General features: G+C 38.3%; 1 protein-coding gene across 1 annotated transcript in view; it reads left to right on the top strand.

Annotated features, from left to right (window-relative positions):
- The window catches only part of Znrf2 (zinc and ring finger 2), a 92,046-nt gene that overhangs the window by 52,025 nt on the left and 14,416 nt on the right, over positions 1–25,605 (top strand). Inside the window, exons 2-3 of the mRNA XM_038318580.1 lie at positions 3,556–3,651; positions 18,588–18,693. Of these exons, the coding sequence (XP_038174508.1) occupies positions 3,556–3,651; positions 18,588–18,693 (202 nt within the window). The remainder of the gene's footprint in view (positions 1–3,555; positions 3,652–18,587; positions 18,694–25,605) is intronic.

Here is a 25,605-nt window from a genome sequence, read left to right as displayed (position 1 = left end):
TGCTATGGTATTTGTAGGTGTCCAAGGACAGCTCCATGGAGTCTGTTCTCGCCATAAACTTTTGCCTTAACCTGCTGAGTCATCTTGGCAGCCCTAATTCCTTTCTTCCATTTCTCTCTCACTGTCTTCTAGCCTCTCATTCTTGTTTCATGGCTGCAGTGTTATCTTGAATTATCACTGGATAATTAGGAAAAAACGGCTCTCCTGGGGGGATCTTTAACATAATAAGATGGAAGTCAAACAAAGTAACTTGTGTATTTAGTGCAGGGGTCAGGATTTGAACTGTTTGTTTCCTTCTGTTTTCTGGATTAACATTTGTATTATTTTGAGGTCTCTTGAATGTTAAAGGCTTTTTTCTAAATTCCTCATGATTATATCCTAATTATGTTCGACAGGAATATACATAGGTGTATCTTGTCCTCTGTATATCACACCAAGGAGTGCTTGGTGCTGTTTAGAAATTTTGCCCATTTTAAAAACTGCAGTGTTTAGCTTTATTCATTGATTTTTTAAGAGTTCTTTGTATGGTAAAGATACTGCCCATTTGCTTTTGATAGATAATGCAAATATTGTTTGTATGCATTCTTTTGAACTTGTTTCTTGTGTATTTCTCTATGATAAGGTTTTTTTTTTCTTTCTTTTGTTGCATCTTACCTAATAGAAAAGTCCCTTAAAAACCCTGATTGGCTGTTTTATATGTAAGATAGGGCTTATAATAGACAAGAATGCTTGGTGTTTGGGTTTTTTCAATAGGTGTATATAGGTAGAGCCTGTGAAGAGAGGGTTCTTTTTCAGTGCGAGATTTTTCTTTATCCCTGTTTTTTTTCTACTGTCCTAGTTTGGCCTTCTGTCGCTGTGACAAACCCTGCAACCAAAGGCTTTGTCTCAGCTCACAGACTATAGTCTATTGTCGAAGGAAACTGAGGCAGAATCTCAAAAGTAGGAGCTTGAAGTAGAAACCTCAGAGGAATGCTGCACCTGGGCTTGCTCAGCTGCCTTCCTTATTCCAGGCCACTGAGGAGCAGGCCAGTCTGATGTGAGCAGTTCTTCAGCTGAGGTGCCCTCTGAACCGGGGACTAGGTTGGCAGGAGAAGCTAACTCTGACACCCACAGCCTAGTAGAAATATTTGATTCTTTCTCCATAGTAACCCCACCCCCACCCCACCGTGTTGCGGTATTGGTTTCTAAACACTTGAAAAGTACAGAGCAGACAGTGTTCTGGGCTCGCTGGCTGTGCTCCCTACCCGGATGTGAGGCACTGTTGCTCCAAGGAGCTCTTTCTGGTGTAGAAGTGACTCAGAAACCTCAGGTTTTCAGATGTTGCTTGGTGCTGCACTCCTTGAATTGAACCCTGAAAGCTTGCTGCAATAAAGTTTAGCCTCGTGAATTACTATTAGGAAAGCCATGGAACATCCTTGTCCCTCCATCTTGGCCTTTGAGGATTAGGAAGTGAGACTTTGCTGCCTTCGTAGCACTGAAGACACTGCTTTAGCAATCTTGTCAGCTCGCTCGTGGACTTTCTTACTCTTGCTGCTGACTTATATCAAGTTCATTTCTCCTTTTTGAAGTTTTATTCACTCTCAGTTTAGGGAATTTTGAGAAGTGGAAAGAAACAAGTACAACCAGTGCTCTTAACTGCTGAGCCATCTATCTATCTCTCCAACTCCAATAAATAAAGCTTTTTTAGTTTTTGTTTTTTTAAGACTGTTTCACTTAGGGAAACAGAATTTTGAATAAATAGTAAGGGAACTCTTTCCTGCTGTCTTTATATTAGCTTCGTAGGAGCTATAATTCTAGTCTGACTTGTCAGGTTGCCTGTGATTTTGCTCTCACAGTTGAGAGAAAACTGTTGTTTAAGAACTGGCGCATCCTAGAAGTAGGTGTAGAAGGTCCCTTTCCTCACTGGTTGCTCATCTCCCAGAGTGCTTCTACTTCTGTTTACACATCTGCTCCATGGCCAGAGGCCTCCTTTCCTCTACTTGCCTTGGTTTCTGTCTTCTCAATTCAGCTTACATCTGAGCCCCCTTGAATATTCCAGACTGTGTCTTTGTAAGTGAGGTAGGTAACATTCTCCCATTAGTGTGCTAGTTCGATTTCAGTAGAGCACTTCAGGCAAATATTAGTCCACATTGAATATTACATGGAAGACTCTAGCATTTAAGTATCAAAATTGACTGCAAGTGCCTGGTTTGTTGCTATTTTTAATTTGCATTAAGACTTAGTATGGTGTGGCAGAAAGGCCACATTTCAGTCAGTTCTTCATTATTGTAATGAAGTATCCAAGCATGACCCATTTCATAAGGTTGCTTTAGCTCACATTTCTGGAGGCTTATGGACTTGGTACTGGCATCACTTTGGTACTGACAAAGGCCTCATGGTGGTTGGCACCACAGTGGCAGGTGTGGGATGAAGATGAGGTTATGGAGGTAAAGGATTACTTTGTCAGACAAGAAACCAGGGAGCCATTAAACACTCAGGCTGAGACTTGCATAGCAACTTAGTGTTGGGGGAATCCCATAAGAGCTGCTTTTCATTTTTTGGAGCATGTGACCTAACAACCACATACTGGAGCCTCATTTGAAAGGATTGCACTTCCAAGTTGGTGATGAAGCTTTGAACATAGGAACTCTTGAGGTGTAAACATAAGCCATCTCCAAGTGTGCAACTGATAATGCATGCCTCAGGAGTCTTAGATGATAGACCTGCTTTGCTGTTCTCAAAGCTTTTACGTTCTTTATCAGTGTGTGTTTAAAATAGTGGATTGGAGAAAATAGTGCTAAGGGATTGTCATAGTTACTTTTCTATTGATGTGAAGTGACACCATAACCAGGCAACATACAGAAGAAAGAGTTTGTTAGGGCTTGCTGTTTCAGTTAGTCCATTGGCAATGGCGGGGAACCTGACAGCAGTAGGCAGGCATGGCACTGCAGCAGTAGACAAGACCTTACATGCCAAGGCGACACCCTCAAGGCAGAGAGCTGTCTAGGAATGGCATGGACTTTTGAAACCTTAAAGCCACCGTCAGCGTCACACATTCTCAATAACTCTACACCTACTAATCCTTCCCAAACAGTTGCACCAACTGGGGACCACACATTCAAACATAAGCTTGTGGGTAACAGTCTCATTCCAGTCATCACTGGTACTGGATAGCTATAATAAAGAATGTTATCAAATTGGTAAAGACAATTTTCACAAAGATGATCAGTATAGGAAGCTATTCTAACATGAAATAACCTAGAGAAAGTGTGTATTTTTGAAAAATCAGAAATGAGAATAATAGTAATAGGACTAGATAAAGGGATTTATGATGGGAGTCACTCTTCTCATTTGACTTGATTTTTAAGATAATGGGATGATCTTCATACACTGGTTTAAGTCATATTGATTTCTAGTCACAAATCTTTTTCCCCAAAATTGAGTTGTAATAAGTACTGTAACGTATTATTTAAGTCTTAATATTGAAGTTTTAAATGCTTTTGGTCTTCCATGACTTAAAAACTATAGTTTGATATTCAGAATAGTTAAATAACCTGGGTTTCTTTTATGTTTTAGGATTTAAGTGCCCGGTATGCTCAAAATTTGTACCCTCAGATGAAATGGATTTACATCTTGTGATGTGTTTAACAAAGCCAAGAATAACCTATAATGGTAAGTCTGTGCCTTAAAGTAACATTGTAATTAGTATTGCCGTAAATAATGTGAATTTCATGTTTGAAGCAAAATTTAAGTGGCAGGGAAGGACTCAAATTCTCATCTTAAGATAACTTTATATGTGTTTTTAAAATAGGTTAATTAGTTTATATCTATTAATAAGTGAAAATAATAAATTTCCAAGACATTTAATGACAGGAGTGGCATTGTTTTTTGTTTTGTTTTGTTTAAAAAAAATCTCTTATTACCTGGCTTAATGACATAGAATGATTTCTTCTACAGTTAGGTTGGTCCTCTCTCTCTCTCTCTCTCTCTCTCTCTCTCTCTCTCTGTGTGTGTGTGTGTGTGTGTGTGTGTGTGTGTGTGTGTGTGTGTGTAGATATCCTGGAAAATCCCACTGGAACAGAGGAGAGAATGGGAAGGAAGAAGACAGATGATGCTATCATAAAAGTAGGTGCTGGCTTTGTTCAGTGAAAAGGACGCCCAGGCCTCCCTCACTTCTCTACTCCAGAAGATTGCTGCATTGCACTTGAGAACTGTGGTGCTGACTAAAAGTTTTAGGTTAGCCTAAAGAAAAAGTAGTGTTCATGATGACTTTGTTCAGAAAAAAATTGTGTTTAAGAATATATAATAAGTGAAGGACTGGAGAGATTTCTCAGTGGTCAAGAACATTTGTTGCTCTTCTAGAGGACCCGGATTCAATTCCCAGCACCCACGTGGTAGCTCACAACTCTGGAACTCCAGATCCAGGGACCCTAACACCCTCTTCTGGCCTCTGAGGTCACTGCACACATGTGGTACACAGGCATACATACAGGTAAAGCACCTATACACATAAAAGTAATTCTTAAACAAATCTGTAATTAATGATACATTGTTAACAGAAGGGATAAAGTTCATTCATAAATGCAGTAGATAGACAACTAATGGAAGAAAACAAATGTAGGAAGTGGAGACTGGAACTTTACTGTCACCATTATCTGTCTCTTTGAACCCACAGAGAAATTTCATTCTTGCGCTAATTGGCGGTTGCTTTAGCTATGGTATGTTGAACCAGGGTTTTCTCTCCCGACCCTAGTAATACAGTCTTCAGTGTCATCATAGAACAAGTAGAATAAATTCAGGAATTAAAAATCAAATAGTTCTAGCTAATAGAAAAACAAACTTCAGTTGGATTTTGTGGTATTTGCCTATAAATAACTTTAGCATAGCCAAGACTGATGCCACCCTGGGCTATTTATGTAGTAAGACCCTCTCTCTTGATGCAAAGAAATAGGTAGAGGAACTTCATGCATACCTAAATGCCACTAAGAAAAGAAGAAAAGACATTTGAGACTTAGATATGAAGTGAATGGTGAGAATACTAGTAATTGGCAAAATCTGTTGGCAGACTAAGTTTAGCAACCATCTTTTGGGTCCTTATATATAAGATACCGTGCTAAGTGCTATGATCCAGTAAATAAGACAGGTGGGGCTTATGGCCTCTCAAAGAGTTAATGAGATGAATATATTCTTGTGATAACTTTGTCAAGTGCTTTAGGAAGGTAGCATCTCTAGCCTTAGTATCAACAGTGGTGACAAGCATTTCTTTCATTAACCGCTATATAAGTGGAAATAGCTCCTAGCACTTACTTTGAATAGCAAATGTATTGGTTATGTCCTAACCGTTTGCCTTAGGAAATTGTCTTACATAATCTAGTTGAAATTCAGTTACTTAAAATTCTCATTCAAGTTCAGAATTTGAGGCTAAAAGTGATAATTTTGTTTCCGTACTTGCTCCATTGTTCTGCCATTATACTTCATAATTATGTTTACTATATATATTCATAAAATAACTGCCCTTTAATGTTAACCCCTGGCTTTTAAAAACTGCAACTACATTTCATTGAATTAAAAAGCATAATAGATTTGCACATGATCATAGTATTCTGTAATTTAAATTTTTAATATCCAGAACACTGCAAAAAATATTGTGATATTTGGCAGCTTTTCATTTCCAGATTTAATGTGTTTAGGTTATTAAACTTGTCTACTAGGCTGTCTCAAAGTCTAACTAAATACAATGACTCTTGCCTTGGTGAATGCTAAGCCAGTGAGCACAGCCCAAAGATGCATAATGGAGAGAGGCTTATAGCTTGCAGCAATCAAGGAGCGTGTTAGGGCTCTTACCAAGGCCTTGTCTTCTTGTGGTGTAGGGTCTCCTGGGCAGACTGTTTAGTATTATAAGGAACAGGTTTACTCTAGGTTGTTATAATGAATGAGTCAGAGTGACTCTGGCCTTAGTGAGTCCTCTAAATCTTCCTGTAGAGTTTTAACTGGGGGTAGGGTGACCAAACCGCTTGAAAGGTGTGTTAGCAGTGTTTTTAAAAAAACAGCAGGCTTCTCCTCAAGTGTTGAGTTTGTTCCTAATGCTTACAGTACTCATTAGTAGTTATTGACAACAACACACACACACACACACACACACACACACACACACTGCTCTGCTAGTAATAAAGCCATTCTGAAAAATAACTAGGCCTGGGTCTTTCAATAAAAATTTACAGCAAGAAGCAAATATTTCATAAATTTTATGTAGTTTTCATTTTAAAACTAGTCTGAGGGCTGTGATGACACAGAGGTGAATGAAGGGATCTTTGGCTGTACATTGTGATCTAGGGCTCACAGAAAAGTGGCACCTTGGAAAGTTCTTCTCTGTCTCGGGTGTAGGAGGAGGCCACTTATCATCCTGTCCGCCCAGAACCAAAATAACCGCACGGAAACTGTATTGATTAAATCACTGCTTGGGCTGTTAGCTCTAGCTTCTTATTGGCTAGCTAGTACATATTAATTTATCCCATTTCTAGTAATTATGTATGTGTGTATTGCTACGTGGCTGTGGCTTATCAGCTAAAGTTCCCAGTGTCTGTCTCTGGCAGGCTACATGGCTTCTCTCTGACTCCACCTTTCTTCCAGCATTCAGTTTAGTTTTCCCTGCCTACCTAAGTTCTGTCCTGCTATAAGTCCAAAGCAGTTTCTTTGTTCATAAATGGTAATCACAATATATAAAAGGAAATCCCACATTATTTGGGCTTGGGGAATCGTAATTGTGTTAAAGGAAGAGCCCCAGAATACCACTTACCACGTTGAATCTGATTGGAGGTGGCCTTTTTAATGTCTGAGTATTAAACATAGCATCTGTTATGTTATCTGTTATCACAAAGTTTAGACTAGGTGAGACAGAGGCTCTGAAGTCTTTTTGGTCACATGACTCTATAGCTTTGTGTTTGAATTCCTAAATGTTGACACCAACTCAACTAGATTGGGCCTCTAAATCATGTTAATGCTTAAACAAGAACTCTTGTTCAATGTGAAATACTTAGTAACTTGTATCTTATGCAGACTTCCAGAAGTAGCTCGATCTGAAATTTTGAAATTTATTTGTGAAGTATCTGTTAACGACCTATAAAAATTCAGTTAGAATTGTCGGTCTTATTTTCAGACTACTCTATTTATAGAGGAACTTTTAGAGAGGGTGAGTTCCAGACATCTGAATGTAAGCTGATGACTCAGAGCTTGAGATTCATCCCACAGAGACACTACATGTTTCTATTGAGGAACCTGGTCTGTCTGCATTTGATGGGGTTCAGAGAATCGGTGTTCTTAGTGTCAAGGTTTAGTTGGTTTTGTGGTTAGCTTTTCAGTGACTGTGACAGAAATATTCAGACAGGCTGCTAAGATGGTTGATTTTTGACTCCTGCTTTCAGGTCACGTTCTTTGGTCCCATTGCTTTGGCCCTGGTGAGATAGGCGTGTGTAACAGAGGAAATGTATTCCTCTTTCTTGGTGGCCAGAAAGCAGAGAGTGCGAGAGAAGATGGAACAGTGGTTCTTGAAAAGTTGACTCCCTTCTCACCTACATAGCACAACAGCGTGGGAACTGGCACTTAGCCAGTCAACATTCAGAACCAGATCTAATACTGGCTTCATTGGGTCTTGATTTTGTGAGCATGTGTCACCTGAACGTGAATTGTTCCCAAGTGTTCTGCATCTTCCTCTTCCTGAATTGCTTGTAAGCTTACTTAGGATAACCATGACACTGGGGCACGCAGCTTTTTCTTACTTAGCGTTAACCTGCTGAATGAGTGATTGCTTTGAGCTTCAGTAATGGGTATGCCATTTTCTTCTCTTTTAAAACAAAAAGCAGCTATTTATTAAATTTATTTAGGTTTATTTTTGAAACAGAATCTTTAACCCAGGCTGGCCTCAAACTTACTTATAAACTTCTTGTCTTGGCCTCCCCAAGTGCTGAGATTCTGAGCTTTTTCTTTTTTTGTTTGTTGTTAGATTGTATTGATAGTTTTTTTCCTAATGGTCTAATTGAGTTGAATTAGTTTCTGATATTGCTGGGTTTTTACCTTTGATCCTGTGTATATTTAATAACATTACTACTGAGGTTACATACAGGCAAAGATTATGACTCAGAGACTGGTCATTTGCACTGCAGTCTGTAATTCAGGAAGTGCTGCAGATTGATCAGCCATGATGCAGCGGTGAAACCATCCACTCTTAAAGACGACTGACAGGATCACCTGTCTGGTCATAGTTATCACTTCCTCAGTGCATTCTGAGAATTTTGTTTGAAAATAATCCTTTTCTATACCTAAGTGTGGTGGAGCAGTTATGTAATGATAGCACCCAGGAGGTAGGTGGCAGGAGGAGGCGGACTGTGGGCCAGCCTGGCTATATGAGACACTTCTTCAGCTACTCAACATAATAAGTAGTAATATTTTTCTCTAAATTTTATATTCCATTGGTATAACATTTCACATGGTATTTTCTCACAGTTGTATTTTTTATTATAATATGTGTTTTTGTAGTTTAGGCAAGCTAAAATATTTAAATAGTATTTTCAAAGATGATAATAGTTTTAAATAAAGCTAAATTTTATTAATGCTAAGCACTAATAAATAGTTTATTTTTCATTCTCTATATTATAATAATAAACATTTTAAGAATAACTTTTTAATAGCTTTACCAATTTAATATGCTTTAATTTTAATTTTAATATGATTTTAAAGGTAATTTTGGTAGAAATTACTAGAAGTGATTTTGATGTTACAAAACACTGTCCATACCTTTCTATTTTTGAAATTCATTGATTATTTGTGAAAGTAGAGCATTGCTTTCTGTAAATAATGATTATAAGCTGTCATAGTTTTAGTTGCCAACTTGACACAAACTTAATGTCACCTGGACAAAGGGACCTTACTGAAGAGTTGCCTTGATGAGACTGGTCTGGAGCCTTGTCTCTGTGGCGTTTCTCAGCTGTGGGTGATGCCATCAGCCTGGGTGGATTGAAAGCTAACTGAGGGGCTAGCTGTTGAGAGTGTTTAACTGCTCTTGCAGAGAACCCAGCTTTGTTTCCCAGCACCCACATAGCAGCTCACAACCCACTGTAACTCCAGTTCCGGGGGGGGGGGGGGGGTCCAGCACCCTCTTCTGACGTCCTCGGGTACCAACACATAGGCAAAATGTTTATATATATATATATATATATATATATATATATATATAAACAAATTTTTCAAAAAGTAGCTAAACATGAGTCTGTGACCAAGCCAGTAATCATTATTCCTTTTTGGTCTGTACTTTATTTCCTACTTGATTTTAAGTTCCTTCCTTGACTTGCCTCAATGATGGATTGTGACCTGAAAGTATAATCAAATAAACACTTTATCCCGAGTTTCTCTCAGTCAGAGTGTATTACACAGAAGCAACTAGAACATCAGTGAAGTATGTTTTCTATAGAGTGAAAAAGATCTTCTGCCATTTTGTTTTGCTGTTGTTTGTTTGTTTGAGATGGATTCTCACTGTATAGCCCTGGGTGTCCCTGATTGACTTGGTATTTGCTATGTAGACCAGGCAGGGCTCAGATTCAGATCTGCCTGTCTTTGTCTCGGTAGTGATTAAAGACATGTGCCACCACACCTAGTTAGTTCAGCAGCTTATTAATACATAAATTGAGTTGGTTGTATTACAGAAATATTCAATGGCCTTCCAAAGAGAGCATTGTCTGATCTACATAAGTCTGACAGATTTAGAAATTTTAATAAATCCCCCACTGTAACTGGTTTTACCAATTTTTCTTGAATTTAAAGTCTCTTCAGTCTGTTGATGATAATAACCTAATAGAAATTTTTCTGGTCGTGTGTGTGTGTGTGTGCGCGCGCGCGCGCGCACGCATGTGCAGGTGTTTCTGCATAGGAATACTACATATGTATAGAGGCCAAAAGTTGATGTTCCCGTCTATTACTTGCTCTCCATCTTATCTTTCAAGACAGGGTCTTACTGTAACTCAGCAGTTCATCTAGACTAGCTGACCAGAGAGCTTCAGGGATCTGCTGTCTCTACCTCGCCGACTCTGAGGTTACAGATGCATGCCACAAGGCCCTGCTTTTATTTTGGCCTTGGGAATCTAAACTCGGGCCCTTATGCTTGTACACTGAGTACTTTGCCTTCTGAGCCACCTCTTACTTGGCCTTTTTAAATACATATTTCATAGTTAAATTATTTGCACAAATATTATGCAGCTTGAGTATTCCTTTTTGTATTAGAACTTTTTTTTTTTTTTTTTTTTTGGTTTTTCGAGACAGGGTTTCTCTGCAGCGTTTTTAGAGCCTGTCCTGGAACTAGCTCTTGTAGACCAGGCTGGCCTCGAACTCACAGAGATCCGCCTGCCTCTGCCTCCCGAGTGCTGGGATTAAAGGCGTGCGCCACCACCGCCTGGCCTTGTATTAGAACTTTTTAAAGATAGGTCTCATGCAGCTAAAGCTGAACTTGAATTCACCTGGAGTTGAACGCCCTCTGCCTCAAATCCACCTCCTGAACTGTTGAGATTGCCAATTACACACAACTGTGTTTGGATCTTTTATCTTATATTTTTGGTTTATTGTGTATTCGTGTTTTGCCTGCATATTTATGTGTACCACATGCATGCCTGGTGCCCATGGAGGTCAGAAGAAGGCATTGTATTCTTTGGAGCTGGAACTGAATGGTGGTGAGCTGCCATATGGGCACTGGGAGCTGAATCCAGGTCATCTTCAAAAACAAGTGCTATCAACTGCTGAGCCATCTCTCTGGTCCCCAATGCTGTATTTTACTCTGTCTCGTAGAAGACTTTGACCATATTCTGTTTTAATGTCATCATTTGATGGCAATGATGATTTTGCAGCACTGTGGATGACAACCCAGTTTGTGCATACCAAGCAAGTGCTCTTCCCAGTCATCTGATATTATTTGAATTTACACTTCTCAATCTGTAAATGCTTTGTTTACTTTCTTTACCTTGCCATAACCAGTTAGCCTGCCGTAGTTGTGTGAACTCCGGGTGGTAACATGTAAATCTCTGATTTTGGGTCAGAATCAAAGGATTTTGTTACTCATGAAATAACGACAGCCAGAAAAACCTTTTGTCTGTCTTTAAGCCCTGGCTCCCACATCAGTGAGCAGCTGTAAAGAAGAGGAGTTAAAAGAAGCTGTGTCTCTTCCTTGAGGCCTGCCTTCCCTTAGCTCTGGAACTCAGCTGTGGAGATAGACGTCCTTGAAGAGATGCCCCAAGGGCACAGAAACCAGCGGAAGACCCAGGGAGAATGGCCTTCCAAATATGGTTTCTTTGAATGCTTTTGCCTGCCATCTTTGTTTTTACTCCTTTTTAAAATTAACTTTTCTTTTTGAATAGGTATGAGTGCATGGTTACAATACAGAGACAGAAAATAACAAGTGAAAATCCCTTCTCACCTTAGCAAGCCCCAGTTCTTTCCAGAAGTGCTTTAATTTCTTACACTATTCCAGCAGAGAGGGTATTTAGGTGTGTCTGTTTTTTTTTTTTTTTATTTGTTTGTTTGGTTTGTTTTTGCAGTATGGAGCATAAAACTTGGGGTCTCATGAATATTCTCTACTGCTACTCTATTTCCCCATTCGTGTTTATGCAAACATGTTCTTTCTGCATTTACTTTATGACCATTCTGTACATAATTATGAGCTTTCATATGTTATATGCCTTGTAGTCCTGCTTAGTCAAGGTTGTATGTACTTTTGCATCCCTGATAATGACCGATCCTGACAATGATGGTCCATTGTAGTTCTAGAGGGATTAGAGTTCTTTTCAGGGTTTGCTTTCTCTTCCATTGAGGCATTTCTACATGTACAGGTACACAAATATACACATAGTTTTTAAAAGCTACATTTAACAAAAGAGTATTTTTCCTAAATATATGATCCTTTTCTGCTTGAGAATTCACACAGTTAAGGTTGTCTAAAATGGTTTTGGGTGTGTGTGTGTGTGTGAATTAGTAATGGTATAGACCATTAATCATCTTGGAATAACCTGTCCCATGCCAGGTGCAGTACTAGATAGTCAAGTATTAGTCATGTCTAGGCACAGCTTTATGAGGTAGCTGCCACCCCATGTGCTCCTAAATAAACTGGAAGTTCAGAATCAAACCTGGAACTGTCTAAACTATACCTACGGTAGGTTTTTTTTAAGGGGTTTGGGATTGGGTTTTTTGTTTCTGTATTCAAATTTATTGCCATTTTGAGCCTGCCTACATTATAGCTTCCTGCATTATTCTAATTTTAAAGTACACAATAATAAATTAAACTTGAAAATCATGTAAAATAATAATAGATTTTTGTTTTTTCAGTAACTGATTTCCCCCCTTTGTAGTAAGTGATTCAAAGCAAATGAACCTGACTTATAGTTAAATATAATTTAAAGAACATAATTTGTTCTTTTTTTGTTTTGTTTTGTTTTGTTTTGAGATAGGGTTTGTCTGTAGCTTTGGAGTCTGTCCTGGGACTAGCTGTTGTAGACCAGACTGGTCTCGAACTCACAGAGATCTGCCTGCCTCTGCCTTTCAAGTGCTGGGATTAAAAGCATGTGCCACCACCTCCCAGCTCTTTTTTTTTCATATTCAACAGTTTGTTTTTACAAATAGAGTGCCATTTAGGTCAATATTTGATTAGAGTATAGTAAATAATTATGATTTTGTTTGTTTTCTTTTTGTGTGAAAGAAAAGGGGCATAGCTTGAAAGTTTGGAAGATAAGGGAGTAATTCCACAGAATGCTAATTCCTTAGGTGTCTTGTGTGGCTCCTTGCAGTCTATAAGGAACTTACCTTTATTCAATACTGTGTTTTGAGTTTGCTTTTAGGTCTCCTTGGGAATGGGAGTGTGATTGTAAACCGTCCTTTCATCCCTTTCGTTCCAGCTTTCCCATTCCAGAGCCAAGTCCACCTTACTTTGTCACATTTTCTAGAGGAGATGTCAAGTGTGAATTTCCACGCATATAATTTTTAAATTACTAAAAATTCTGCCCTTAAATATTATTGTTTGCTTTTGAGACATGTGTACTGCATTACTGTGTAGCCCAACCTGGCCTCTAGTCCTGCGTGCTCAGGATTTTAGACGTGAGCCATCATTCAAAAGCTAAGAAGCATCTCATTTTTAGATTGTAACAGTACAGTTGAAGGGTAGCTGCATGGTTAATATTATTGATTCTTAGTTATACTTACACAAAGGAAAGCATACGCCTGCTGACTTTGCTTGCATCAAGGCAAAGAAACCAATAATTCCAGGTGAGCCAGAACATGACTGAACGGGATAGGACCAATACTCACCAAGGTTTCTAGTTTGAGGCACACTAGTAAAGGTTGATACCATACTTTTATTGGTATATTTAACTTAGAAATCAGCCTCACTTCGTTAAATATCATTTATAAACTGCATTACAGTATTTGAATAAAACAGCTCACGGATCTGAAATGTCAAGTCTTAGCATTGACTCTTGTTAAACTAATTAAGAGATATCTGAAAATATTAATAAAAGAGTCCCACTTTTCATTATTTGAATAATTGCTTTTACTAATATTGTGGTTTTTTTTAATTCTTGATTTTCTAGGGATTATTTCACATTTCAGCTGCTTTTGTTTTCTTCTGCTATCATTGAGGGTTCAAGAAAAAGTAAATCTTCAGGTAAAATGCCTGATCTGTGATAGTGCTCGGCATTGTATTGGCTGGAAAGATGAGCCTCCTGTTTGGTGCTTGTCGGGAAGTTAACTGTGGTGATTTAGACTGTGCATGGAGTCCTGGCTGCCTCACACTCGGCCTTGGTTTTGTTTTGGCTTTGGAGACTTTTGGCTGTCTGCTTTTCTTCATGTTGTCTTGATCCACAATAACTGTATGGATATGTGCTTGGACCTGCTAAATATTTTAATTTTGCATAGTTGGCTGCTTGAATTGTAAGTACTCTCTTTGGACAATGCACACTTAAAGAGCTTGAGAAGCTGTAACTGAAATACCAATTTACAGAAGTTTCTAATTAGCTTTTAAATGTATGTTCATTAGCTATTATGTATTTTGAGGTTTGATATTTTACCACAAGTTGAAAATTCAAGAGCTCATTTTAGTTGGTATGTGGCCACTGTAGATAGCACAGATAATACTGTTTCTTTTATAATAAAACATGTTGTTGGCTAGGATTGCTTTAAGCTCTTGAAGCAGTGGAGCGTGAGCGACTTCGTACCACCACCTTTATAATGTATTATTTATTAACTCCTGAAGATGAAGTGTGACCAGTCTTAATAGCTTCCCTAGAGGCCGGTGAGAGATGGTTCCATGGTTAAGAGTGTGTGCTGCTCCTAGAGAAGACCCAGTTCAATTCCTAGAGTCCTGCTCTGTTGGCGCCAGCGCCTCTGGCCTCAGGGCACTACTAGCACACACAGAGTTTTAACAACTAAACAAAAAAAAAATACATTCTCTAAATACATGGTCTTCTCCAGCTTGAGAATTTCACAATCTTATGGTTGTCTAACATTGTTCATTTACATCAATATTTATGCTACTTTAATGTGAAAGCTTTTAAAAATAAAGTGATTTTTTTCATTATAACACAATTTATGAAGTAGGCAAAAACCTATTTAATTTAGCCAACCAAAAGTTTTGGTCCTAGAACACAACTAATTTAATACTTCGGTTAACTTACTTAACTTCCTCCAGCCTTTTTGCTCATGTATAAATGTAGATGACAATTGTTATTGTATAAGATTAACATAAAGTATAAGTATGTCCAAAAGAATGTAATAACGTGCTGGTTTGTCTGCCTATGGGAAGGAAGGCACAGCATATGCAGCACTGGGCAGCACACCATCTGCATGCTGCTGTGCTGGTCAAGCCATACTCATGGGTGTGTAAAGATGGCTAGGGCAGAAGTGCCTAAGGTGTTCCTAGTCAACAGGGATTTCTTTGAACAACTGGAATATCAGGATGAGTAAGAGAAGGGATAGGATACTAATTGACTTTGGTTTTTGAAGAAGTCCATAAAGTACTTCCTACTAATAAAGCAAATCTCATGTAGTGTTTTATAATTTAGAGTATTTTATATAATTCTTTAAAATCTTAACAATAATATTTTGAGTACATATCCTATGTTAATACTAAAGACAGGTAGGATATTTCAGAGGCTGACTATTAGTCAAACTACTAGCAAAATGGGAATCTGTACTAGATTTTCAATTCTCAGCTTTTTTTTGGTTTTTTTTGGGGGGTTTTTTTGGTTTTTTTTTTTTTTGTTGTTGTTGTTGTTTGTTTTTCGAGACAGGGTTTCTCTGTAGCTTTGGAGCCTGTCTTGGAACTAGCTCTTGTAGACCAGGCTGGTCTCAAACTCAGAGATCCGCCTGCCTCTGCCTCCCGAGTGCTGGGATTAAAGGCGTGCGCCACCACCGCCCGGCAATTCTCAGCTTTTTAATTTAGTTTTGTTTTTGTTTTTGAGACAGGATCTTATAACCTAGACTATTGTAGACCAGGTTGGCCTTGAACTCATGGAGAGATACTCTTGGTGGCCCATGCCTCTACTGCCACCATGCCCGACCCATAAATTTTTGTGGATGGGGTATGTGTGCGTGTGTGGGTGTGTTTGCATGTGCGTGTGTGTGTCCATCCCCAGTTTCTCACTGTGTGCCCTAGCTGTCGTTGAATACCTTCCTCCCATCTTAGCCTCTTGGGTCTGGCTGTAGGACTGAACACCACACCCAACTCATCTTCAGATCTCCACACTTCTACCCTTCTTTAGTGACCAGTCCCCTTTCTGAAGCAGGTGTAGACTGTAAGACACTGAGAAGTCTGTGTTTTGATGAACTGCACCCCCAAGAGGGATTCTGGCACCCACCTCTTGTTAAAAGTCTTAACTTTCCTTTTCCCTTATCTGTATGTCAGAATTAATACATAGCTAATGAGGAGCCTGAGAGGTAGGATGCTGAACAGCTCAGCAGTGCACCAAGTTCACTCTTGACTGTTCCAGGTGTGATGGACACTTAGAAAAATGCTCCTCAATTTTCACATTGCATGGTGACTTTTTTAACTGTAGAAATGTTTTCAGGTAGATTTTTATGGGGAGGACTTTAAATTTTGAAAAACTGAACATTTTTTCCTTGATTCAGTGGTTATGAGGTTTTATTTCAAGAATGAACTACCTTAGTTGCTTACCAGATTACATTTGACATTTTGAGTAGCAGGAGTGCTAACACTGGCAGCGCTAGGGGAAGCTGTTTGCAGCAGAGGCTGAGCTGTGGCTGTAAGCTTCTGTCTGGGGTGTGGGTGTGGGTGCCTATCTTGATATTAAAGTACAGTTGTCTTTGTACTGGAGCTGAATAGAACTAAAGATCAAAATAACTGGCTTTAGTACAGCATTCTGAAGTTAAGGTGGGAAATATCTGAGGGTTCATACTTTCCCCATCAAGTTTAAAACAGCATTATTTAGAATTCTTAGAATAAATTCTTACATTTTTCATTATATTCTTAAATATAATTTTGTAGATTGAATTTACCTTGATTGTATGAATTTTATAGGTAGACTACACTATTTTTAAATAATTTTAATTAGAGATTTTAACTTTAATAAATACTAAAATTGTCATAATGAAGTCTTTTTAAGTTATTATAAAGAAATGAGACTTGGTTATAGGTTGGCCTAGAAATGTTAGAAGTCAGTTATTTTTCTTTCAACACTATATTCAGAGCATGTTAAAGTTCTACATACTTCTATTTTATGTGGAATCTGTTATGTAGAATACAGGAAAATAGTAATGATGTTTGTTTTTCAAATGCTCGTTTTATTCATCTTATTTTGTAATGAGCGTGAGAGTTCTTCCCACGCCAGATGCATTGTCAGGCAGCCAGAAGAGACTGGTTTGTTGTAAGATCAATGGAGCTGCAGTTTTGTTTGTTTTTGTTTCTTTAGAAGCATTAGAAGCATTAGGGTGTCTCTATGACTCAGGTTAACCTTGAAGTTGCAGTTCTCCTGCCTAAGCTCAGAGCATGTGTCATAACTTACAGGGCTATGTTTTTCTTACTTGAGTTATATGAAATTGGTAATGCATCTCATAATCATTTATGGGTTGCATAAAAAATAGTGCCTCATTTTTGAAGTTTATTAGAAAACTCATTCACAGATTTGTTTGGTTTTATATTGATTTATCTTTGTGGGTAAAATCTATGTGGTAGGAATATACTGTATTTTTTAGACTACTGAATTTTTTAGAACAAACCTTTACAGAATGGTTTTTCTCTGTTTTGCAATGCTGGAAATGAAACCCATCCTTTTTACTCTTCCTGCTGTCTGTCTGCTTAGTGCTTTAACTGGAAACTGGGTCCTTAAATGATAGACTAGACGCTGAGACTTCCGTGGAGATAAAGAAAAGGGGCAAGAAGGAGACAGAAGAGAACTCTAATGTAGGGAGAAAACAGGAAAAGGGAAATGGTATAGCACTTCCTTTTATCTCTGTGTTAGTTGCTGATCATAATGCATTAGCTTATGAGCGCTGATACCTTTTTATTCATGGAAGTTGTTCATTGCCAGGCTTTTCTGTGGACCAAAATAGACTATTTTTCCTGCATCTGCTGTCTCAGAATGCATCATTGAGAGGGAGCCACACTATTCTCTGTAGGCTTTTTATACATACTCTGCGGTGATGGAATGGTTTTCAGCGCAGCTCTAAAGATCACAAAGGATATCTAACTAACATTCTAGTTCAGGCAGGGTTAAAATTGAACATTAAGCAGGTGTAGTGCTGGGATTTTTATTCCCAGCACTCAGGAAGCAGAAACAGGCAGAGGAGGATCTCTGTGATTGAGGCCAGCTTGTTGTATATAGTTATCCAAGTCAGCCAGGTCTGCATATTAAGACCCCGCCTCAGAAGTAAATAAATAACATTAAAACAATTTAAACTGCAATTTCAGAGCTCTTTAAAGGAGGTTTTCCATAGAGTCTTCAAAATACCATCAGCGCTGTCTGGAAGCCACTCTGATCACTATCTGGGGTTGGTCTGGCGTTGTCGACAAAAGGGCTGCGAAGAGTTTCCTCCTTGCCCACTCTCTGAAACCCCCAAGTTTCTAAAGTCGCTTTCAGAATTTAAACAAGAGTATTGATATCCTTCTGCCTTTTTTTTTTTTTTTTTTTTTTTTTTTTTTGAGATAAGCAACTTTTTAGCAGTTTTCTGTTCAGGGTGATTTCTTTTTGTTTCCTTTAATTAAAAAACCTATAAAGGTATTTTATATTCATGTCTTTTCAGCCATACTGCACTAAACTTTTAAACTATTGTGGACACTACACTAATATTGATACATAGCAGAAAGAATATTAATTCCAAATGACTGAGTTGTTGGCTGTTTGGATCAGACTCTTGTGTGAGTTGAGAACTATTGTAGTGTGTCCTTGCTTACTCTTATGCCTCGGTGAAGCAGATTTGATGAACTTCATTCAGTGTGAACAGCGCTTCAAGTACAGGTGCTGAGTTTTGTATAGTTAGTTGTACAGGTATAGTAAGTCATTCTCTGGTGGTTTTTGTTTTTAGTTTCTCGGGCTAGTTTTCTTGTACTGAATTCATTTTTTTCTTCACAGAGGATGTGCTGAGTAAAGATGCTGGGGAATGTGCAATATGCCTTGAAGAGTTGCAGCAGGGAGACACCATAGCACGGCTGCCCTGCCTGTGCATATATCATAAAGGGTAAGTTAGTATTGCTCTAGCAAAGTGATATTAAAGCAAAGTGATTATTCTCTTAGTTTCAAACATTGTAGTTAGGGCTAAGCGGTTTCTTCTTCACTCTAATTCTTCCTCTCAATTTAGAATTTCAGTAGCACCCCACCCACCTCCTGTTCTCCCCTTGCTCAGATAAAATCTGAACAGACGCCTGTTGTAGCTAGATTGCCGTTTAGAAAGTCCTTAGTGTGGTGCCGCTGTCTCCATGTAGATCAGCAGGTGGTCTGTGTCAGCCAAGCAGCCACTTCATTTACAGCTGGAAAAGAAGGAGGAGGTTTCTCCAGGCCTCTCTTTCTAGCAAGTGGCAAACCAAGATTCCAAGAAATTGGGAATTCCAGGAGATTGCCTCCCAAGCCCATCTGGTTTTTTTATACATTCTTCTTGCTTTCAGAATAATACAGAACAATTTTGAGTTTAAAATACAAAGCCAGGTGTGGTCACGTACTTCTTTAATCCCAGCACTCAAGAGGCAGAAGCAAGTGAGTCCCTGTGAATTATAGGCCAGCCTGGTTTACATAGTAAGTTCCAGGGCTAATAGAGAGACCCTGTTGCAAAACAACCACTATTTAAGATAGCCACATAAAGAATAGAAAATTAGGAACCAGAGTGTTGGCTCAGGCGTTAAGAGCACACACTGGTCAGTTCAGCTTCCAGTACCTGTGTCAAGCAGTTCACAGCCACCGACAGCTCCAGCTTTGGGGAGGGTATAGGCAGAGGGATCTAACACTTCTGCCTTCAGAGGGCACTGGAACTCAAATGCACACATACGCAAAATTAAATAATAAAATACATTTAAATTAAAAAAGAATAAGAAGTTGTAGCATTCAAACCAAGGAAAAGAATAAAATGGAATTTTGCCTAAGAATAGGGGAGAGGGTAGCAAAAATAGAGAAAGCAGAGTAAATAATTCAAAATAAGGAGACCAAAATAAATCCAAACATACCAGTAATTATATCTATAAGAATAAACTGAAAGTAGGTGAAATATTAGAATATGATGTTGATAAGTAACATGCTTTAAAGGTACAGGCTAATATGGAATCAAAGGATAGAGAACTATATCCAGGCAATGATACTAAACCTAACATTGGGTACCAATGCCACACAGTGTAAACCATTAAAGGATGTTTCATTTAGAACAGAGTTACTATATAATGGTAAACACTGAAACTCTTGTTGATGATCTATATTAACATAAGAAACTGACAACTGTGCCATCATAATGGAAATTTTTTAATTTTCCTGATTAAACAAATAAAATAAATGAGTCAATATACAGAAATTTGAGCCATTTTAGCTTGCCAAGTTTTGATTTTGTTTGTGTTTGCAGATAGGAAGGATCTAATTGCATAGCTCAGGATAGCTTCAAAATCTGCACATAGCTTAGGCTGCCCTCACACTTGTTCCTCCCTCAACCTCCTGAGAGCAGGTGTTTCGGGTGTGCTCTTGTGCCTGACTTCCACCTTCCCAGTCTCTCTTCATTTCCTGGTACTGGAGATAGAGTTCAGGGTCTTGCATGTGCTGAGCTGTCTTTCCCACTGAACTGATCCCCTGCCCCCTGGTCAGTCTGATGAGTGCATACATTTCCTTGTGAAGGACACAAAGAATATTGTAGACATCAGCTGTGTTTTAATCCCTTAAGCATATCTCAGCAAACTCTCCCCATGGCACCACACCTCTGACCGTCTTCAGTCACCAGAACTCAATGTTAGATATCCTTCTGAATAATGTGAAGTCACAGGACAAATCATCAGGGGACTTGGGAAGTAATTATAACTGAACAATGATAAACAGCTGGACGTGCCTAGAGTGAGCAGTCGGGAGATTTCATATTTGATGGTGAGAGTCGGCAGAGCAGCAGCAGACAGAAGAAAATGGTGGGTGAGGACAGCAGTGTGCTAAAGTTGGAGATAATTATAGCAGAATTGTCTCCAGAAGGAAAAATAAATAGAAAAGGACATAATTTGGCACAAATTAAGAATAAATGGAAAACTCACTGCTAATATTCTTGAATTATAAATTTTAACAAATGGACAGTTTTTAATGTGTAATTTTATAAATAATGATTAAAAATTCAAAACTTCAATTACTGACTGCTTTAAGAAGTTCAGATTAAATCTGAAAAATGACAAACATTGATTGGAGAAAAATAAACCCTCAAGCAGGCCTTCAGAGATGGTTTGACAGTGGATTCTGCCATGCAGAGAATGAGAGTTGGGAAACAGCAGAGATTGAACACCAGACAAGGACCATGTGCAAAGGAAACTTAAATGCAAAACTCCAGATTTAACAATACCTGTCTAAAATAGTGTCTCATGCTGAGGATAAGCTCAATGGGAAAGCACAGTAACACATGCATATAAAATAAATAAGCAAATAAATGAGTAGAAATTATACCTCAGGACCAATTTGGATTTATGCTGGGGATGAACAGCTACTCAGTAAATGAGGGTGCTTTAAGGAAAAGTCATTTGTGTTTGTGACCTTTAAAGCAAAAACTCAGGCTAAGTAATAGGTGAATTATTAGAACTGGGTCAGTGAGATGGATCAACAGGTAAAGGTGCTTGCTGCCAAGCCTGACAACTCAAGCTTGTTACCCCAAACCTGCATGACGGAAGGAGAGAAACAACTTCTGTGTGCTGTTCTCTGACCTCTACGTACACACCAGGGCTCCTGCATACTTACACACATGTACACACATGGATAGATGGGTGGGTGGGTAGAGAGAGAGATAGGGAATAAAAACTATTAAAATCAATGAGAGTTTATGGGGTTTCCAGATAGGTGATGTGGAAATTGTTGCCTTCATGTCCCATAAAGAAAAAAAAAATGAAGTAGAACTTTTCTTTAAATAGTAACATTAAAATTTATTTTTTAAAAAGGGCTGCAAAAGCAATAATGTATTAGGAATAATTTCTAGAAAAGATGTTTGAGTCTTTAAAAAATTTAAAACTTTATTGAAATGTAAGGTATATATGATTAAAATACATGTAAAACATGGCATGTATAGAAAAACTCAGTATTATAAAAATTATATTTACCCCTAATTAGCCTATATAGCTAATGTTATCCCAGTCGAGTCTTAGTTTCTTGTAAGTGGACAGTGTTTCTAAAAATACATATACATGGACCAACAAGTGAAGGGCCAAAGAACAGTACCCGTACTCTTGGGGAATAATCCTGTTAGGACACATGTCCTAAGAGATGCAAAAGTTAAACAAGCAAGGACAAAATTAAACATGAGCCTGACCAGGGAGACCACAGTATGGGACCTAAGGGCATGGAGACTGGAATCAGGGCTCTCACCCTTCCACTAATTAATTTACTGTGTGATTTTAGACAGGTTGAATGTTTAAAGACAATGTACAGACTTGATACAGTTGTGAGGGTGTAGCCGTGTTAGAATTGGGGAAGTGCTGGCACTGTTGACTCTGCCTGTGACACTGTGACAACGGTGCTGCAGTGTGGCATTAGTGCTGGGTCAGCTGATACTGTTATTGACATGGAAAACCAGTTCATCATTTTGAAATAAAAATTATAGGTCTCCATAATAGCTGTGAAATTCAAATATCTAAGGAAGTAGGGAAAAAATAGAAAATTGTTTTTGACCTTTTGGTAAGAATTTTTTTTTCTTAAGATACACCGTTGTTCCCTCCACCCCTATAAAATAAGCTTAGGAGGTACTCAAAGATGGCTCAATAGCTAAGAAGTACTTTTCTGCTCTTGTATAGAGGACCTGGGCTCGGTTCCCAGCATTCACATGGTGGCTCACAGCCCCCTGTAACTCCAGTTCCAGGGGTTTTAACCCCCTCATGCACACAGATGGTACTCTACATACATTTAGGCACAGATACATACATATAGACAAATTTAAAAGATAAACTTAGAAGGTTGATATTGACTATTAAAAATTGTGGCTATTAAAAATTACAGTAGCGGTAGAAACTAGACTTCGTAGTGGAGATGACTTTTAGCATGACAACAGTTTTGTGTTTGAACTAGCATGCAGTCTTTTGGTTAACTGCTAGAGCAGATAATGCTTGCAATTTGCAGACAGCAAATGATAGCGTAGTGACTTGGTAATTACTCTGGTCCATGTGATACCTTTTCTAGCACCACAAGTGCTACTTTGTAGAGCTGCAAAACAGAGCACACTTGATTACAACAAGCCATGAAGTACATATGACACTGAACTCATTACGTTCCAGAAGTACAGTGTTTATTAGAAATGAACATGTCTTTGTTCTGGTAACAAGTTATGTTGCACGGTCTGCCTTTAATCAGATTTTTACCATTAAACGTTTTTACTTTAAGATTTTGTGAAAAGTTTATTAAAAAGCACTATACATTGCCAGACATGATAGTATCTACCTGTGATTACAGAATTTAGGAGATTGAAGCAGAAAGGTCTTGGATTTGTGATTAACACAGCAAGACCTTGTTTCAGATCCCTGACCCCACCCCATATATATATAATAACTAAGATACCCAAACAATAGTAAGAAAAAAACTATAAATCATTAAAAAAAGAAAAAGAAAAAAATTGGTACTAGTAAGATAGTTCAGTGGGTAAAAGTGCTCATCTCCAAGCCTGAGTTTGATCCCCAGGACCCTCAAGTGGAAGAAAAGAACTCACTCCCATGGACTCTGGCTACCACATGGTCACCAGAGCGTGTATACACACACACACAAATAAATTATGATAAAATATTTTTAAAATGAAAATTTTTAGCTCTTAATTCAGTAAAGAAGATTGAAGTTGTAGTTACAGTGTATATGCCACAAGTCAGTCATTCTCTCAAGTCTAGAGACAGCAGCTACTACCCAAAATTAAGACCAAGAGGAAAGAAGGCATCTAAACCAGGATGTGAGCCAGCACTGAAAAAGCCTTACTGTGACTTTCTAAAAAGCCAATTCAAACTGTAATTAGTGACAAGATGAATTTATAATTTGCATGGCCTTTCAGAGACTGTTGAGAGATAACTGGGACTGTCTATAACAGAAGAACAGATGGACAAGTTGTCGCACACTTGTCGTCGTTTATTTTGAAACAGTATATCGTGTCTTCTTTAAGCCTTTAATCCTCCTGCCTCAGCAACCCAAGCAACTCTGATTTATAGGCTTGTGGCATCAAATCCATGTACTGTACTTACATAACGGGATACAAATTTAAAAGCACATAAGAAGAAGGCAAATAAGGAATAATATTATGGTAGCACTGATTTAGGTTTTTAAACATGGGACAGTGCTGTGTGTTTTTAAAATACATGCCTTTAGAGTTATGTGGTAAGAAAATGCTTGAGAATAAAAAGTACTAAATTTAGAATACTGATTTCCTGTTGGAGCTGCTAGGAGAAAGGGGTATCACAGTCTGAACAACTAATGAGGTAGTTTACAATAGAAACTATGTGGGTTGATATTAGTTCACATGAAATGGGACCTGGAGTTATTTATTGCCTTCTCATAATGAGCCCAGATTACATGGCTAATAAAGGAAGAACCCACTTTAGACTGCATAAGTGCTGTTCAGTGGACTACGAGTGTAACCACCACTGGAGCATTCTGTTTTAAGATGTATTTTTGTAGATGGGAGGTCTTTTAGGGTGCAGTGGTACAGTCCAGACTGAAAACATGTCATAATCAAATTAGGGTTTGATATTTAAAGCAAATATTTGAGTGGTATCAGGAGTTACTTTAGTCACTTAGAAGATATGAATGATTATTGAGGTCATTTACAGTTTTCTAGTGTTTTCATCAGAGTATGAGAATGGCCTGTCTTCATTTCCCCTTGAGGATACTAGCTGACCTGACTGTAGAGCATGCAGGAATTAACAGTGCCTCCAGTGAGAACTCAGAACAGTTTGCGTCCTGCTTTAGTGACGCACACACTGCTGGCCGAGTTACTTGTCCTTTGAAGACATCAGTGTTGTCATTTGTCACAGTTCTGTGAATTTGGGACAGTGAAGGAAAATTTTTTTGTACAGTGAGGGAAATGTGTTCCATCTGTGCTGATAGTGCAGCAGCCATTGCCCGTCACAACCGAGAGCACTTGAAGAGGGACTGCAAAACTGGACTCTGTTGTTAACTGAGCACTGGAAAGTAATTATGGGCTTGAAGATAGCTCAATAAAGTGCTTGCCTTGCAAGAATGAGAACCTGGGTTCAGTCCTTGGAAAACACACACAGAAGCTCACTGGTGTGGTGACTAGCACTTCCAGTCTTGTGCTAAGGAGGTGGAGCTGGGTGGATCCCTGGGACTCATTGGACAGCTAGCCTCACTAACCAACCTAGCAAGTTCCTGGCTAGTAGCAAGCCCTGTTTTGTTTTTTTGTTTGTTTGTTTGTTTGTTTGTTTGTTTGTTTAAAAAAAGATGGGTAGTACTTGAGGAATAACCTCCAAGGTTATGTTTGACTTCCACACGTGTGCACACATACATACACATACACAAACCCAAAGGAAGAAGATAATTGTATGTACCCTCTGCAGAATTTCCAGAAAGATCATGAATGCTCTATAAATACAAATAGATTCGGGTTTCTTTGTCTGTATATATATATATATGGACTGCAGAGCAAGGTGGAGCTAAAGGTTCAATAATCACATATAAACATGGAATTTTTAAATGTTATACAATATTGTCAAGAATTGTAATTTTAAAACATTTTAATTTTATTGCATTGATAGGCAAACTGATCAGGCCTATGTGTAACTATTGAAAAGGAGATGTTTTTCTAACTCTTGAATATTAATGAAATGGTAGTTCTTTAAGGTAATAATTACTCTTTTTGAGTTTGAAAGTATGTCATAGCATAATTGTTTGAGGATTTTCCCCTTTAATAATGTAAAATAACTGAAGTATATTTAACATCTTTTACTGTTTT

Source organism: Arvicola amphibius, chromosome 2, assembly GCF_903992535.2.
Source record: "Arvicola amphibius chromosome 2, mArvAmp1.2, whole genome shotgun sequence".
In the NCBI taxonomy this organism is placed as follows: Eukaryota; Metazoa; Chordata; class Mammalia; order Rodentia; family Cricetidae; genus Arvicola; species Arvicola amphibius.
Note: the sequence above shows the minus strand (reverse complement) of the source record. Positions and strands in the feature narration are given on the sequence as shown.